The following is a 15,223-nucleotide window of genomic DNA, read 5'->3' as shown; positions in this document are numbered from 1 at the left end:
CGCCAGCTTCCAACTTCCAGAAAGCAGCCCCTGCAGCACGGGAACTATGCCGGTGCTGCGTGAAACAACGCCTGCTCGCTCTAAAACTACCTCTTTCTAACGCATCCATGCCTGCGAGTCTAGGCCTTGCTTCTCTTCATCAGAAGGGTACCTGATCACCAAAGAGAATGCCGTTTCAGCTAGTTCCCCGGCCAGGACGCAGAGAACTCGAAGGAAACTAAGCAGTCTGGAGCACTAAGCTCCAGTCCCCTCCTCGCCTCTCGTGTATTCGGCCCCACACGCTGGCCAGCTGCCCCGGCATGCCAGGTGCTGGGCGTCACAGGCGAGGGATACAGAGAAAGAAGAAACCGAGGACTTCTGACACCGCCCCCCGTCCCCCGCCGGGCCACCCGGCCTGCGGCCATCACCTGCTGGTAACTCTGCTGCTGAGGTATCGTCTGAGGAACCAGCCGGGGCTGACTTGCAAACACGTGGCCGTCCAGGTAGAGAGGTGGCAGGTGGCTGCCTGGAGACAGAACCCACGGAGGCAGAACAGGATCAGGCCTCGCTGTCGCTGAGGACCCTCAGGGGACACGCTGTGCCCACCCTGCCCACGCCCCTCGTGCCCACTGCCCCCACGCAGGAGGCTCCACCGCATGCAGGCTGCCTCGGTCTCTCAGCCACGTTCCTCTTCATCTCCCTGCTATTGAGTCCACAGTGCAGGGTCAGAAGGATCTATTGGAATTCCATCACTGAGACCTCGGCAGCTGGGACCTCAAAATCCTCCCCCCCCCCCCGCTTTGGGCACTGACGCAATGACCAGGACGCTGGCAGGAAGGACAACATGTCCATGGCTGACTGAGGATTCAGCTGAGAGGAAAGCACTTCCAGGTGTGGCCTCTGGTCAGCGTGGCTATCCCCGGAGCACCGTCCTCACTGGCAGAGGTGACACCGCCCCCATTAACCCGGATCCAACTCAAAGCCCATCTCGGCTCGCTCCTCCCTCCAGGAGCTGGGACAGTGAGCCTCAGGGGAGCTGTGACCGCCCAGCCTCGAGACAGCCAGACTCCCTCCGAGAGTCATGGTGGGTGTGTTGAGGGCTGCCAGCCGCACACTTCTGTCCAAGCGCACGAGGAGGCTCGGGCCAATACCTGGGAGAGAAGAAGGTGCTACGGAGGCCACAGGCATGGGAGGCATGGAGACGCCGCCGAAGGAGCTGTAGTTGACCCCACTGGAGGCTCCCACAGAGGACGGGGGCTGGATGCCCGAGCCAGGGCCTCCCGGAGAGCTCTGCTCCGGCAAACTGGGCGAGTTCTCCCAAGCCTTCCGCGCCGACTCCATCTTTGGAAGCAAGGGGAGGGAGGGGTGAACATTACTAGGGCGAGGCGGTGGCAGTGGGTGGGGCTGCCCGCTCCCGCCTCCTCACAAGCCAGGGCACCGCTGGGCCTTGCCGAGCTCAGGACTGGTGTTACCTTCAGCGTGAGGTCGGCCGTGGGGAAGGACATCTGGGAGAGGCCGATGGCCCTCTGGATGTGATGGTCTCGCCGCAGGATGGGAATACTCTGTGTCAGCCCGGCCTGGGGAGACAGAAAACCGTGGGACACCCAGGCACAGGGAAGCGGGACAACGTGTCAGATCCCTTCGGGTTTGGTCGTGTGCACCTCAGACACGAGACGAAGCTGCCAGCAGCTGAGACCGGTTTATCTCCTCCAAAGAGCTGCCTTCACGGCTTCCCTTGACAGAGGCCTAGGAGAGCCCCCCGCCCCCACCAGCAGGGACGGGCATGTGCCAGCAACGTAACGACTGGCTGCCGGCACACAGGCTTGGGGACCTCCGGGCGGCTGAGGAAGAGGTCCCTGGTGACAGGTTCAGCGATGCCTGCCAGCCTCCCCTCCTGCGCTGGGCAGTGCCCGCAGCATCTGCGGGGCCTGAGCGCTCAGGCAGGAAGCGTGGTTCGCCCAGCATTCTCACACATGACACGGAACTTGGGAGAGCAGAGAACCAAAGCATGCTACACAAACCAGACCTTGGGAAATACATCACCCCGTGTTAAGGTCACAAAACCGGGGTGTAGAACACTGACACAACTAGTCGAAGATACGTAAGCAGCTAGGAATTATGTCATGACTCAAACCCAGGTCTGCCTGACCCCGGGGCCGACCAGCGCGGGGCCAGGGCCGGCAAGGAAGCACACTCACGTTACTAGCCAGGGCATCCTGGAGCTTGACCACTGGATTCCCGGCGGGACCGGGGGCAGAGCCCGGCGGCAAGCTGAAGTCGGAGTCCTGGAAGAAGGGGACAGAGTCCCTGGAGATCATCCCGGCTCACCTTGCGGCAGAGACATGGTCTCAGCGCCTCTAAAAACCCACCACGCAAGCACCATGGCCGCATGTTCCCCCAAGGCGCAGGAAGGAGGGTGCCGCCTCTCATCCTCTCTCCCTGCCGTACCCACTGTCCCGCCCGAGAGAGACCGTGAGGACGGCCGCCCGCTCGGCCTGAGAACCTGGTGGTGTCAGCAGGGAATCTAGGGGGCAGCTCACTAGCACCTCCCTCGGTCCACGGCTCACCCGCACGCCCCCCCCCGGTGCCGCTCAGCTCCCACCTCTGCTCTTTCTAGGAGACAACCTGTCCGAGCCCCTCCTTCCTCTCCAAGTACAAATAAAAAATAAAAATAAAGAAGAAATAAATCAAAGCCTCACTTTCGGGCTGACTCCGAACTCGATGGGCGGCACCGGGAGCACCGAGTCCACGTGAATCTCCACCCCGTTGACCGGCGGGACGACGGCGCCTGGCAGGCGCTCGGCCGCCTCGGAGCCCTTTCTGTTCTTCAGGGAGCGCTCGTTGCCGATGGGCCCTGGTCTGTGCTCCTTGCTCTGCGCTGAGCCTTGTTCTGAATCCTTGATGGGAAGGCAGAGAAGCCGAAACACAGACTAGATGACCTTGTACGCGCCCGGGAATCAGGGAGAAGACAAGACAGCGAGGCCTTCCGCCCAGGCCCGGCCCCTGCCAGAGGGACTCCCAGGTTACCTTCTGCTCAGGCTGCTTCTGGGCCTGCTCCTTATGGCCGTCAGCCTTGGGCTCCAGGTTGGACCCGCTCATCTCCTCCGGCTTCAGAGTGCCATACGGCGAGCTGCGCTGCGAGGAGGTCGCGGACGACTCTCGAGACTCGGCGCTCAAGTCCACACCACTGTCTCCCTGGCTGCTCTTAAAACCCTGCTGTGCAAGGCACCCAACGGGTTAGAGCCCAGACCCCCAGGCTCCCCGTGCTGCCTGCCTGTGCACAGTCTTGCCCCGCACTGGGCCCTGATCCAACAGCTGAAGGGATGTGGCCAAAGACACCCCTGCCTGAACCTCCAGACCCCCAGCGGGCCCCCGGCCGAGACCGTCACACTCATCTCTTGTGACCCAAACCAAACTGAGTGACCACCGTCACGGGTGTGAAGGAGAGCCCCCGACTGCTCCCCGACACGGGGTGGGGTAACCCCTTTTCTTCCTTCTTCTCACACAGGCACCTCACAGAGGTCAGAAACAGAGACTGTAGTCCAGCCACCAGCCGGGGCTGAGGAAATGGCCTCTGGTCCAGGCTCAACTGCTGAGGCTGCGGGAGGGTGTGGGCCGCAGGATGGACAAAGCCCAGCAGGCAGCCCTGTGGACGTGAGCCACCCGGCCGGTGAGCACCCACGCACTCACCTCGGCAGAGCCGGACTCGGAGCTGTTGAAGGCAGTGGCGGCTTTAGTCCAGGAGTCGCTGGTTGAGGCCTGAACGGGCAGGGCTGCCAGGAGGAGGGAGCAGAGAGTCAGGACATCAAAAAGGATCAAGGAGGCTGCCAAGGCGAGCACAGGCGTGGCTTACACAAACCCAGGTCCTCACGGCCCTCGTGGTCCCCACCCACACGCTAGCGAGCAGCTCGGATACCTGGGAGCTGGTCTGAGCTCACCCACCTGCCCAGCATCCTCAGGCAGACTGCCTCTCTGCTGTGATGCTCCCTTCACTCAAGCCCACTATCTGTTTCTACCCGCTGGGCGCTGCTGCCAGTCCCCGCCAGGCCCACGCCGCCACTCCCGAGACTCCGCCAGAAGCCACGGCCCTGTGCCTGTCCACACAACCTCACGTGTGACCTTCAGTCGCCCGGCCGTGGTCTGAGCGCTGCGGAACCGAGGGAAGGCCAGACGACAGAAGCCCTCTCCTGGGCTCCGTCCGCTCTAACCGGCCTGGGGCAGTACCTCCGGACGTGCACACGCTGACACACACCCGTCACACACCACCAACTGTCTGACGTCGGCATTTCACTGAGAGGCCATCGCTCTCTCCATCAGGGCCTTATTCTGCAGTGGGGCAGGCCACGTGGCGCAACTGCAAGTCCAGGCCCGGAGCCCGGGACCTCGGCCTGTCCAGGGCTCTGAGGGCGAGGCCCGCACCCCGAAGCCTGGCTGCGGTGTGTAAACACAAGCTGGCTGGGGGGGATTTCTCATGCTCCCCGGGGGGTGCTATGTGCCTTGTTCTATATTCCCTCCGGGTCCTGCACCAAGTGGGCATTCAAGAAGAATTGGTTCCATTAAGATGGGTTTGTTTTTAAAGTCACTAGAAAAATAGCGTTGAATATAGACTTTTTTTTATAGTTCAGGGAACCAATTTTCTAAAGATCAAGGTCCACCTTAGTCCGGTCCCGAGTCTGTCTTTCTCAGAGAGTGCCGGGGGGCTGACGGACCTTCCTTCCGGGCTGGGGAAGGCCAGTGCATAGATCCCAAAGCCCGGGCCCTGGTGGCCTGCTGGCAGCCATTCGCCGCTCCTCTGACATAATGGCAAAGGGAAGTGCCGTGGGAAAGGGAGCCAGGCCAGCTCGAGTGCCCTGGCGAGGGGGGCGGGGTCAACCCTCTCCAGGTCTCCAGACTCACGGAATGTTTTGCTGTTCCAGCAGCTGCAAGGCAGGGAAAGTCTGCCCCTGCTCAGGGGCTATAGCCACCAACGGCTACGGTGGGGCTAACACCAGCTCAGAGGACGCCCCACCTACATTCTCAGCCCTGAAAGCAGATGTTCCCCGAGAAGAGAACAGCCAGGGCTACGCGTCTGGGCCCAGACACCCCAGCTCTTACCCTGGCCACTGCTCTCCCAGATCTCGGTGCCCAGGCTGCCGCCCGGCACGGGCACATCGCCTTGCTCCAGTCCCAAGTTGTTCTGCTTTTTCGCAAACCGAGGAGGAATGCGGGAGGCAAGGCCCCGACCTTTGACAGGCACCTAAGGAAAGAAAGGTGGGAGAGGCCATCCTAGAGGGCACGCATGTGGCATGTTCTCCCAGCAAATGTCTCTGGGGCATCAGAACCGAGAGAACTTGCCCCAGCGATGCTGGGACGCTCGTCTCTCAAGACCTCAACCACGAGTGAGTGTGAATGCCACACCTGGCAAGGCTCACAGCCACTGGACTGTGATGAAGCTGACCACAGGGCAGTGTGCAGTGCCCTGCCCCAAGGGCGCCAGGTGAGCACAGGGTCCCACAGGGGCCGTGGGAAGAGGACAGACGTGGGGCTGAGGCCGTCTGCACCGTGCTAAGCTGGGCTCCCCTGCTGTCACCGGACAGTCCCTCTTCGAGAACAGGGATGGGGTCATCCACTGTGGGCGCTGGGGAAGGTGTCTGAGGGACACTCCTGCCCTCCTCCCACCTCCCTGCTCCACTCAGAACTCGGAGCCTCCTGGCTGTGGTTCCCGCCCCGGCTGCCCTCCAACCTGCTCCTCCTCTCCTCGCGCTCCTCACCTGCACGGCTTGCTCCTTCTTCCTCCTCTCCTCTTCCAGCAGGCGGCGCTGCTTCTTGGTCAGGATTTCGATGAAGCCTTCACCCACCATGGAGCCCACCTCCGTCTCCTCCCCGGGGCTGGACCCACAATTCTCGAGGATGGAATCTGAACCAAGAGTTCACGCAAAGGGATGGTGTTCCACTCACCAGAAGCCAAGAAAAACCCAGCCCTACAGCCACCTGACATCCTGGCACGGCTCAGCTCCAAAGGCTGGGCAGTGCCTGGCTGGGCACCTCCCAGGAGCCGTGCAGTGTTCGCTGTGTCTACAGAACGAGCTGGGATCCCACACCCTCTCACACGCGCTCGAACACACCGTTCACGCAAACCAGAGACCTAAGTGACGCTACAGCCCAGAAAAGTCTCTGGAAATAGAGACACTCAAGTCCCAGCTCTGCTCCTAATTGGCCATGTGACCCTGGACGAGCCCCACTCAGCCTCACTGGGCCTCGGTTCCCATCGTTACAGTCCCTGAACCGTGGGGCACTCGAGGGCATATAAGGCGTTTGGCAAGCTGTGAGAAACACAAGTGCAGGGGTCGCATCTGTCCTGCTCATCTCTGTGCCCTGGAACAAGGCCAGGGCCGGCCCCAGAGGTCAGACACAGTGCGAGGGCAGACTTGGCAGCCTGCAGGGCGAGGCCCCATTTCACCCGGCCGGGCTCCCTCCCTCCCCCGAAGATGCGAGGCAACAGACTCACTTCCGTAGTTCAGGTCAAACTGCTTCATGGCCTCTCCCTGCTCGCCCACCCTCTGAGCAGCCAGGGTGGCCTCCTCGGCCTTCTCACAGGCGGCTTCGGGGGCGTCCGAGGTGGCATGGACAGCCCGCTCCAGGGGGTAATGGCCGCTGTGACCTCCGGGCAAGGCCTCGTCCGGGGTCCTGGAAGGGAAGGGGGACCTCGTTAGCGCGGAAGCGACAGCAGGCTGGGGAAGGAAAGGGAAAACCACCTCGGCACACAGCACGCACCATGCCCTGACCTGCCCCCACGTGCCCCACCACCTGTTCCAGGGAAGCCACTCCCGGCAGCAGCGCGTCCCGGGCGGGCCACAGGGGAGGCCCCTCCAGCCGCGCCGCCCCTGCCCAGGACTCAGCGCTCTGTCTTCCCGCCGTGAGCCAAGCGTGGCAGGACTCCACAAAGGACAGAGCTGCAGGACATCCTCCTGTCACAACCCTGACCAGCAGCCGCCCAGGCCTCGGCCACCACCAGGCTCTCGGGGCAGAAGGCAGAGGCAAAGCCAGGCCTCGGCATCTGAGTCCTGGGAAGCTAGGCTAACGGACACCTAAGAACCCGCACGCCCTGTGGCTCCTCCTTTGGGGGAAGAGTCACCCCAGGCTCTGCCCCGAATCTGAGCAGGGGCAGGTGGGAGCACCTCCCGCATGTTGCGGTCCCTCTCCTGAGCCCAGGCAGCCCGCGGGCACTGAGCTGGGGCCATCCACATCACAGCCTCCAATCCCGGGCCGGCCGCTCACAGGCCTCAGGCAGCCCGTTCCTGCGCCGCCTGTCTCACCACGCACAGCGGCAGTGCCCGCAGGCGCCAGGCCTCCTCGCTGCTGGAAGGAGCCGCCTCGGGCAGGCCCCTCGCTGCAGTGGCCCCAGGGGAAGCCCAAGGGCACATAAGGAGGCTGAGCTCCCGGGCCAGGTGCCACGTAAGAGGGCCACTGGGGCGGGGACTCTGGTTTTGGTTTTGAAGCCACAACAACAAAACGCCACAGGAAGCAGACAAGCGGTGCAGGGGCGAGTGAGGGACTCGCTCACACACAAGGGCTGCGGCAGTCCCTCGGGCGCGGGGCGGGCACCTGACACACGGCGGGACACGCATGCATGGAGGGCTGCTCGAAACACCGGCTCAGTCACAAAACAAGCAACAAAAGGACCCGGATTGTGTTTTGTTTTTACCTTTTGGCTTTCAAAGGCGTCCCACTCTGCTGGCTCTCATAATGGGGGGAGGTGTCACCACCGCCTGGCCTAACAGCCTTCTCCCCAAACCCCCCCAGCTCCAGCTTGCGGCTCTGCCTGTCCACCAGGGGCCTCTGGCTGGAGAAGCTCCGCTTGGCCAACTCCTTCTTCTCCCCGAGGCTGGCCCCGGGCAGGCTGCCGTCCACGTGGGAGCCGGGCTCGGGCCCGGAGCCGTCCCGCCGCTCGCGCCTCTCGCTGAAGTCGCTGCTCTCGGAGGCCGTCTCCCACTCCTCGTTGGCGTGGTCGGAGGAGTTCTGGTAGGAGAGCTCGGGGGACCGGCGGCCCACGGCGCCACTCCTGTCCCCGGGACAGAGTTTGGACCTGGCCGGCCACTGACCCGCCAGCAGGTGGGGCTCCTCCTCAGGCCCCCACAGGCCCAAGGACTCGCGCTCCTGCCGGAGGCGCCGGAAGCGCGGGGGCTTGTCCTGGCGCGGGGGGCGCCTCCGCCGGAAGGGCCGGTTCTCGGCGCTCTCAGAATCGGCCCCGTGGTCGTCTGGGAAGAAGGCCCTCTTGTCCTCCAGGCGGCTGTCCTCGCAGCCCCTGGCGCCAAACGCGTCCGAGGGGCGGGCGGCCTCTGGGACGCAGTCTCTGTCGGGGGGCCGCCGGGGGCCGGTGTCGGGGGAGCCGTGGTCCTGCCAGCAGGCGCCGGCACTCCGGCTCTGCCAGTGGGCAGCCTCTCTGGACACGAAGGTTCTCCGCCCGTAGCCGCAGTTGCTCAGCCGGGGAGGGAGGGCGCGTCCGAAGGCCCGCGGGCCTCTGCTCTTCGCCTCCAGACCGCCGTGGTCGTCGGAGTACATCTTGTGGGACCGCCACGAGTCTCTGAAGTCGCCTTTCCTGGAGGCGACCTCCTCCCTGTCCAGGAGCGAGCCTTCGTGGCCGCTGTCCGAGCCCCTCTGCCGCCGCCGCTTGGGAAGCTCTTCGTACTCGGAGCCCTCGCTGTGGGTCTCGCTGGCGATGCGGCGCCGGGGCTTGGCTCGGGGGAAGTCCTCGGGCGGCCCGAACTCGCGCAGGCCCCGGCCGCGGCCGCTCCTCTGGCTGTTGGTGTAGATGCCCCGCGTCCCCAGGACCCCCCCGCCACCGATGCCGGGGCCGCCGCCAGCAGGCCGGCCACGGAAAGTGAATTCTCGGAACCCGCGGCCGCGGCTCCGGGCCTGCCCTCGGCCCCCAAAGGCTTGCTCCTCATCGATGAAGATCCAGTTGTTCCTCTTGGCCAGGGGCGTGTCGCTGGGCTCCCGGGCAGGCCTGGGCTCCCAGGCCCTGTCGGCCTTCTCGTCCTCTTCAGACTTGCTGGCAGAGCGGCCCCCGCCCTCTCGGGCCGCGCCCTGGGCCTCCGAAGCAGAGGGGGCGGCGTTGGCCAGCGTGGGGTCGTTCTCCTGGTCCTCGTCCTCGGCCTGGTGCCGGGGCGCCTCCGGCGGGGCGGGGCGGGCGCTCTCCTCCCCCGGCTCCGGCCTGCTCTTCTCCAGCTCCTTCTCCTTGTCTTCCACCTTGAGCGCCTTCAGCACGGGCTTCTTGATGGGCCCCGACCTCCGGGTCCTGCTGGTCTGCTCCTGCTGCTGGCTGCCGGGGCCCCGGGGCTCGGGGGTCCACTCGGGCTCCAGGGACGGCTGTTTGTGGGGGCTCCCTTCCTTCTCCCAGGAGGCACTGAAGGGCGGCTCCTCCCGGGGCGCCTCCTTGTCCACGCCGTTGGCTGTGTCGGCGGCCTTGGGCTGGTGGCTAACGTCCCAATTGCTATAATCTGGCTTTTTCTCGGCTGGGGCAAAGTCGGGCTCCAGTGGGGAACACCGGAGGTTTGGGGTGTGACCCCGAGGAGCACCTGCATCCTGCACACTGTCTTGGGGTGGAAACAAAAGCTCCTGGCCTCTTCTGTGGGAAGAGACACAGCTGTCAAAGTCTGCCTGGGCCTTCTTGTCGAAAGCACTCAAGTACTCCTCCACTCTCTCCTCAAGGAGAGCTCGCGGGGCGCCTACGCCCCCTGGCCTTCCGGGTGAGGCAGAGTAAGCGCTTTCATTCCTGAAAAGGAACCAGAAAAACCAGTCAATGTGGTTGGAGCCTGGTTCCTGCTTTCCATGCTGCACACAGAGCTTAGTTTTCAAAAGAAAAAATGTAAAAAAAAAAAGAAAAACGGAAAAAGAAAAAAAAACATAAGCACCAACATTTCCTCTATCTTTAAACAGGTCTCAGAGTGGCTGGGCCACAGACTGGTGGGTGGCCCTGGAGTCCAGAGTGAAGAAGGCGGTGGCCGAGGGTGGATGCGGCGTGCCCCCCTGGAGACGGGGATGGCGGGGATCCTCTGCTTCGGTCAGCGGGCGCCTGGGGTCCGTGCAGAGGTTGGCGCTGGCCGGCGGGGCCAGCGTGCTTTGCTTTCACAGGAAGGAGTCCCCACAGCCAACCTGCCTGCTGAGCCCGGAGCCCTCACCCCACCCGCCCCATTCAGAGACTCGCCTTCAACCGACTGCTCCTGGGCCTCAGTCCCACCCTCAGACAGCGACTCACACCAGCCAGCATCCAAGCCACCCCACGCTCTCCTTCCCAGAAGGCCCTGGCAGGCCCTTCCTGCGCCCTTCCCCGTGGCAGTGTCTCCTGGGAGAGGGTCTCCGTGGGTGCAGGCTGGCAGGACCACGTTTGTCTCACCTGACGTGCATGTCCATGGCCAGAGTGTCGCTGGGTTTGGGGGGAGGCAGCGAGTAGCTCTCGCTCTGCAATGCCATGTAGCCCTCGGGGCTCCACACAGGGGCGGGGTCGATGGCGGTCACTTTTCTTTCCTGCAGTTGGGGGGCGCGGCTCTGATCCTCAGAGCGACAGCTAGTCCCACTGACGGAGTCTGGGGGCACCAAGGGCTTCATCAGTCCTGAAGAAGGAAAGAACGGAGCTGGGTCATCCATTCGGAAACGGCTCCAACCTCAAGGTCAACCAAAGGCTCAAAGAAGACAACAGTGACCTGGCCGCCACATGGACCCGGCGCTCCCGAGGCCCGACCCTGGGATGGTCACCTGCTCTGAAGCCAGGCACGCCCTCTGAGGGGCCGAGAGAGCTGGGAAGTTTCCAGATCAAGAACCCCTGCGACAAAGGGCGTATGGAACTGGCAAGTGGGAACTGGAAACATCAAACCAGAGTCCACCAGTGTTGGCAGAAGGCCAGCGAGGGCCGGTTGGCAACGAGAATCTCCGTGCGCAGAGGGGCCGGACCCAGGGCCAGAGCTGCCCCAGAGCCTCCACGGATGGGCTGGCACGACCTGCTCCACAGCCTGGCAAGGAGCCAGACAGGTTTCATTCCTTCTGCTGCTCGGCCCGAGGCTGACAGCAACTCCACACTCCCACAGGGGGGCAGCCACGCTCCTACGGGGGGGCAGCCACGCTCCTACGGGGGGGCAGCCACGCTCCTACGGGGGGGCAGCCACACACCTATGGGGGGGCAGCCACGCTCCCACGGGGGGCAGCCACGCTCCTACAGGGGGGCAGCCACGCTCCTACGGGGGGGGAGCCACACACCTATGGGGGGGCAGCCACGCTCCTACAGGGGGTCAGCCACACACCTACGTGGGGGCAGCCACGCTCCCACGGGGGGCAGCCACGCTCCTACGGGGGGCAGCCACGCTCCTACAGGGGGGGCAGCCACGCTCCCATAGGGGGGGCAGCCACACACCTACCGGGGGGCAGCCACGCTCCTACAGGGGGGCAGCCACGCTCCCACGGGGGGGAAGCCACACACCTATGGGGGGGCAGCCACGCTGCGTAAGTAACACTGCACTGTTAGGTGGCCTGAGCAGTGTAGGCCCTGCCAGATAACAACGCGCTGGGGACGCTGCGCCCCTCCAGGCCTCTCTGTCCCCAGCTCCCCAACATGGGAGTCCAGCTGGTACACCTGATATAAAAGGTCTCATCGGCCTCAGTCAGTGGAGAAAAAAGATCTCATTTTCCAGATATTCTCTCCACAGTCTATCCACAGCCACACACGTTGCTGTGCCCATCCTTCGAGCTGAGCCCGGCGGGACTGTGGTTCTACCTCGGGCCAGGGCTTCCAAGCTTCCTCTGGCTGTGGGCCCCAGAGTCAGACCGAGTCGGGGAGTGGTGGGGACTCTCTGGAACCCCAGGATTACACAGCGTTTACCAAGCAGTGACGGAGGCAGGCTAACCTGCTCAGCACTGTACGTCGGCCTGCTTGTGGCGACATGGCAGAGCCTTGTTCCCCGACAACCCTCCTGCCACCACTTTCCACCACGAAAACGCTGGGCAGAGTCCCTCAAACACGGTGCCCGCAGAGCCCTGGGGCCCGGGAAACGCGAGCCAGGTGCGGGGACTGAGCTGGGGCTCCCTGGCGCCCTAACCCACGGGCTTGGTCTTCAACACACACGCGCAGGAATGGGCTCTGCGCAGCGCTGAGCTGCAGCTGGGATGCTGGTGAACCGAGGCCGCCAAGGGCCGTGTCCTCCACACCTGAGACCAGCTGCCTTTCCGAGTCCCAGCATCACGGCCCCCCCTCACCGCCCCGCGGACCCCCTCACCGCCCCGCGGCCCCCCCTCACCGCCCCGCGGCCCCCCCTCACCGCCCCGCGGCCCCCCCCTCACCGCCCCGCTGCCCCCCCTCACCGCTCCACGGCCCTCCCTCACCGCCCCACGGCCCCCCCTCACCGCCCCACGGCCCCCCCTCACTGCTCCACAGACCAGCGTTCACCTTCAATAGCTCAGCTGTAAACACACTATTGTAGCAATTATCTTGGTAAATATGATGCCAAGAAGCACGAAAAGGCCGGAAGACGGGTAATACAGTGTTGTAACTTTTTGCTTTCACCCGTATCTATCGTGAAGTTGCAAAAAAAAAAAAAAAGCAGTTGTTGAACCTCTTTCTAGTCATAGTTTTTAGAAATATGGGTGATTCCAGTAAAGGATCAGTTGACCAGTAATCTTTGCATTCGAGCTTCTTCATTAGTTCCATCAATACAATTAAACCAAGAATCTTCTTTATAGCCATATAAGTAACATTCGTCCGTGGTGAAATTTTAGCAGAGGTTTTGTGGTATTTTTGCATTTGGTAATGATATGAATTGGTTTGAAAAGTAATGAGATAGAAAAAATCCTTATAAAAAAATTGGTGGCTGGCCAGCGTGGCTCAGTGGTTGAGTGTCGACCTATGAACATGGAGGTCACGATTCGATTCCCAGTGAGGGCACATGCCTGGGTTGCAGGCTTGATCCCCAGTAGGGGGCGTGCAGGAGGCAGCCAATTAATGATTCTCACTCGTCATTGATGTTTCTGTCTCTCCCTCTCCTTTCCTCTCTGAAATCAATAAAAATATATTTTAAAGAAATAAATTGGTTACTTCACTTATACTTTGTGGGGTCTTCAATTATGCCGGAACTATTTGTATAATCCTCCAAGGCTGGCAAAATACTTTTTTCTGCCCATTCTTCTTCGGAATCACTTTCACTGGCAGATACTATCACATTTCTCTTTTGCCTTCGAGACGGTCTAATGTCAGACTCATCACTATCTTCCGACAAAGGACTATCTTCCAGCTGACTTCCAAGTCACTCGGCCAATCAGAGAAAGCGTCTGCACATAATTCACGCAAACATTCTTCTCTGCTGCGATGCATCTCTTTTAAAACTTTGGTCACAGTAAGAGATGGACGGACAGAACTAGATGTATTGCTCGCCTCATCTCTTTAAATACTGATTGACACGCTGAGAAAGAGACCCGAAGAGGAAAGCTAAGGACGGCCGAAATCAGTGCTGAGCAGCGAGGCGGTCTGTACCTGAGCCTAAACAAGCAGTCTACCACGCGCTGTCAGAACTCTCCATTGCTTTCAGACTCCGTGTAAGTGGAGACACGCGTACACTCGTGACCTGTCAGCAAGGTGCTAGGTACAGGCAGGTAAGAAAAACACACATGCTTTTGTCCAGGGAAATGACCAAGTTTGCGTCTTGGCGTTGGCCAGGGTAGGGGACCACCCTAGAGGGATGGACTCTCAGCCCAAGCCATACTGGGTCCCCACAATAAGTAGGCTCTGTCACACATGAACGTGCAATCCCAAATCACCAGAACACGCGTGGAAAGCAACCCACAGGTTATACACCTCCTCACGAACTTCAGATAACAGAATACTCTGTTCAACACTAGAAAACTATGTTTTAAATGACTAAAAAGCATAAGAGGAATTAAAAATGACAAAAAATAACAGATTTGAGAAAAAATTCTAGTTATATAGTCACCTAAATTAAAAACTCACTGCACAGTAGAAAAAAAAAAAAAAAAAAGGGCAGAGTAGACCCAGCTGGAGAGAAGACTAAACTGGAGTAAGTGCTGAGGCATTCCCCCAGAAGGCGCCTGAGCTCACCTCCCTTTCCTATTTAGGAGACTTGAAAGACAGAATGAGAAAGTACGAAAACTCCAAGTGCAAGTCCTAGGAAGAAAGGCTACAAAGAATGAGGAAAGTCAGTATCTGAATTGATGACTAGAAGAGAATGTTCCAAAAGTGATGCAAGACATCCATCCTCAAGCCCAGGAGTCCTCAGCAGAATGAAGGGCGCAGGCGCAGAGGCGGAGAGAACACGGCACTTTCCGCAGCAGCAGGAGCCGGACGTAGTGCACAGGCAACGCCCTCTTCACAGACGGACAGTAACTGCCAACCTAGAACGCTATACCCAGCTGTCCTACCATTCAAGAGAGCGTGGCAGTCAGACTTCCAGGCACAGGAAATCTGCCAAAAGCCTTTTCTGTAGGGCTTGGCAGAACACACTTCATGAAGAAGTGAACCAAACCCAGAGGCAAGGAAAAGGATGCAAGAAACTTGTAAACACGCAGGCAGATCTGAACGCGCATAGACTGGGTACAACAACCAAAACCACCTGGTGGGCATAACCACAAGGGAAAACTGAAGTTCCAGGCAGAAGTAACAGGGAAGCCACGATGCGGCACTCAGAGTTCAGGTGGGGTGAAGATACTGATCAGCCTTTGCTAAGTCAGGACACATGTTGGAATTTAATGTAACTACTAAGATAGTAGAAGGCAAACAAAAAGATAGGAAAACTTGATCCAAAAAAAAAAAGTAAAAGCAAAGAGGGACAAACAGAAAGTATGCAATAGGAGAGTAGAAAATTAAAACATAATAATCCCACTAATTCTATTCCTTTTTTAAAAAAAAAATATTTTATTGATATTTTACAGAGAGGAAGGGAGAGGGATAGAGAGTTAGAAACATCGATGAGAGCGAAACATCGATCAGCTGCCCCCCGCTCACCTCCTACCGGGGATGTGCCCGCAACCAAGGTACGTGCCCTTGACCGGAATCGAACCTGGGACCCTTCAGTCCGCAGGCCAACGCTCTATCCACTGAGCCAAACCGGTTTCGGCTAATCCCACTAATTCTAAAGGACCAGTTTTGGCAACAAAGTAACAGACTTTGGGAGTGGGTGAAACCACTCACACTGTACAAAGATACGCTCCCCAAAGGGGCTGGGAGAGGCTGGCCGCGAAAACTGGGAAGAGGACACCGGATGATCCC

General features: G+C 60.7%; 1 protein-coding gene across 7 annotated transcripts in view; it reads right to left on the bottom strand.

Moving 5' to 3' along the window:
• Positions 1-15,223, bottom strand: part of PRRC2B (proline rich coiled-coil 2B) — an 80,577-nt gene that overhangs the window by 10,752 nt on the left and 54,602 nt on the right. For 4 of the 7 annotated variants that reach the window (XM_080670324.1, XM_080670328.1, XM_080670326.1 and 1 more), the window contains exons 15-26: positions 10,355-10,571; positions 7,664-9,733; positions 6,467-6,645; positions 5,730-5,875; positions 5,074-5,215; positions 3,670-3,752; positions 3,007-3,195; positions 2,679-2,876; positions 2,178-2,264; positions 1,452-1,556; positions 1,131-1,320; positions 408-505 (exon numbers count right to left, since the gene is read on the bottom strand). In XM_080670324.1, coding sequence (XP_080526450.1) covers positions 408-505; positions 1,131-1,320; positions 1,452-1,556; positions 2,178-2,264; positions 2,679-2,876; positions 3,007-3,195; positions 3,670-3,752; positions 5,074-5,215; positions 5,730-5,875; positions 6,467-6,645; positions 7,664-9,733; positions 10,355-10,571 — 3,704 coding nt within the window. The remainder of the gene's footprint in view (positions 1-407; positions 506-1,130; positions 1,321-1,451; positions 1,557-2,177; positions 2,265-2,678; positions 2,877-3,006; positions 3,196-3,669; positions 3,753-5,073; positions 5,216-5,729; positions 5,876-6,466; positions 6,646-7,663; positions 9,734-10,354; positions 10,572-15,223) is intronic. The other 3 variants (XM_080670325.1, XM_080670329.1, XM_080670330.1) reach the window with 2 other exon arrangements.

Source organism: Plecotus auritus (assembly GCF_963455305.1).
Source record: "Plecotus auritus genome assembly, chromosome: 5".
Taxonomy (NCBI): Eukaryota; Metazoa; Chordata; class Mammalia; order Chiroptera; family Vespertilionidae; genus Plecotus; species Plecotus auritus.
The sequence above is the reverse complement of the archived record's forward strand: the minus strand, read 5'-3'. Positions and strand labels throughout refer to the sequence as shown.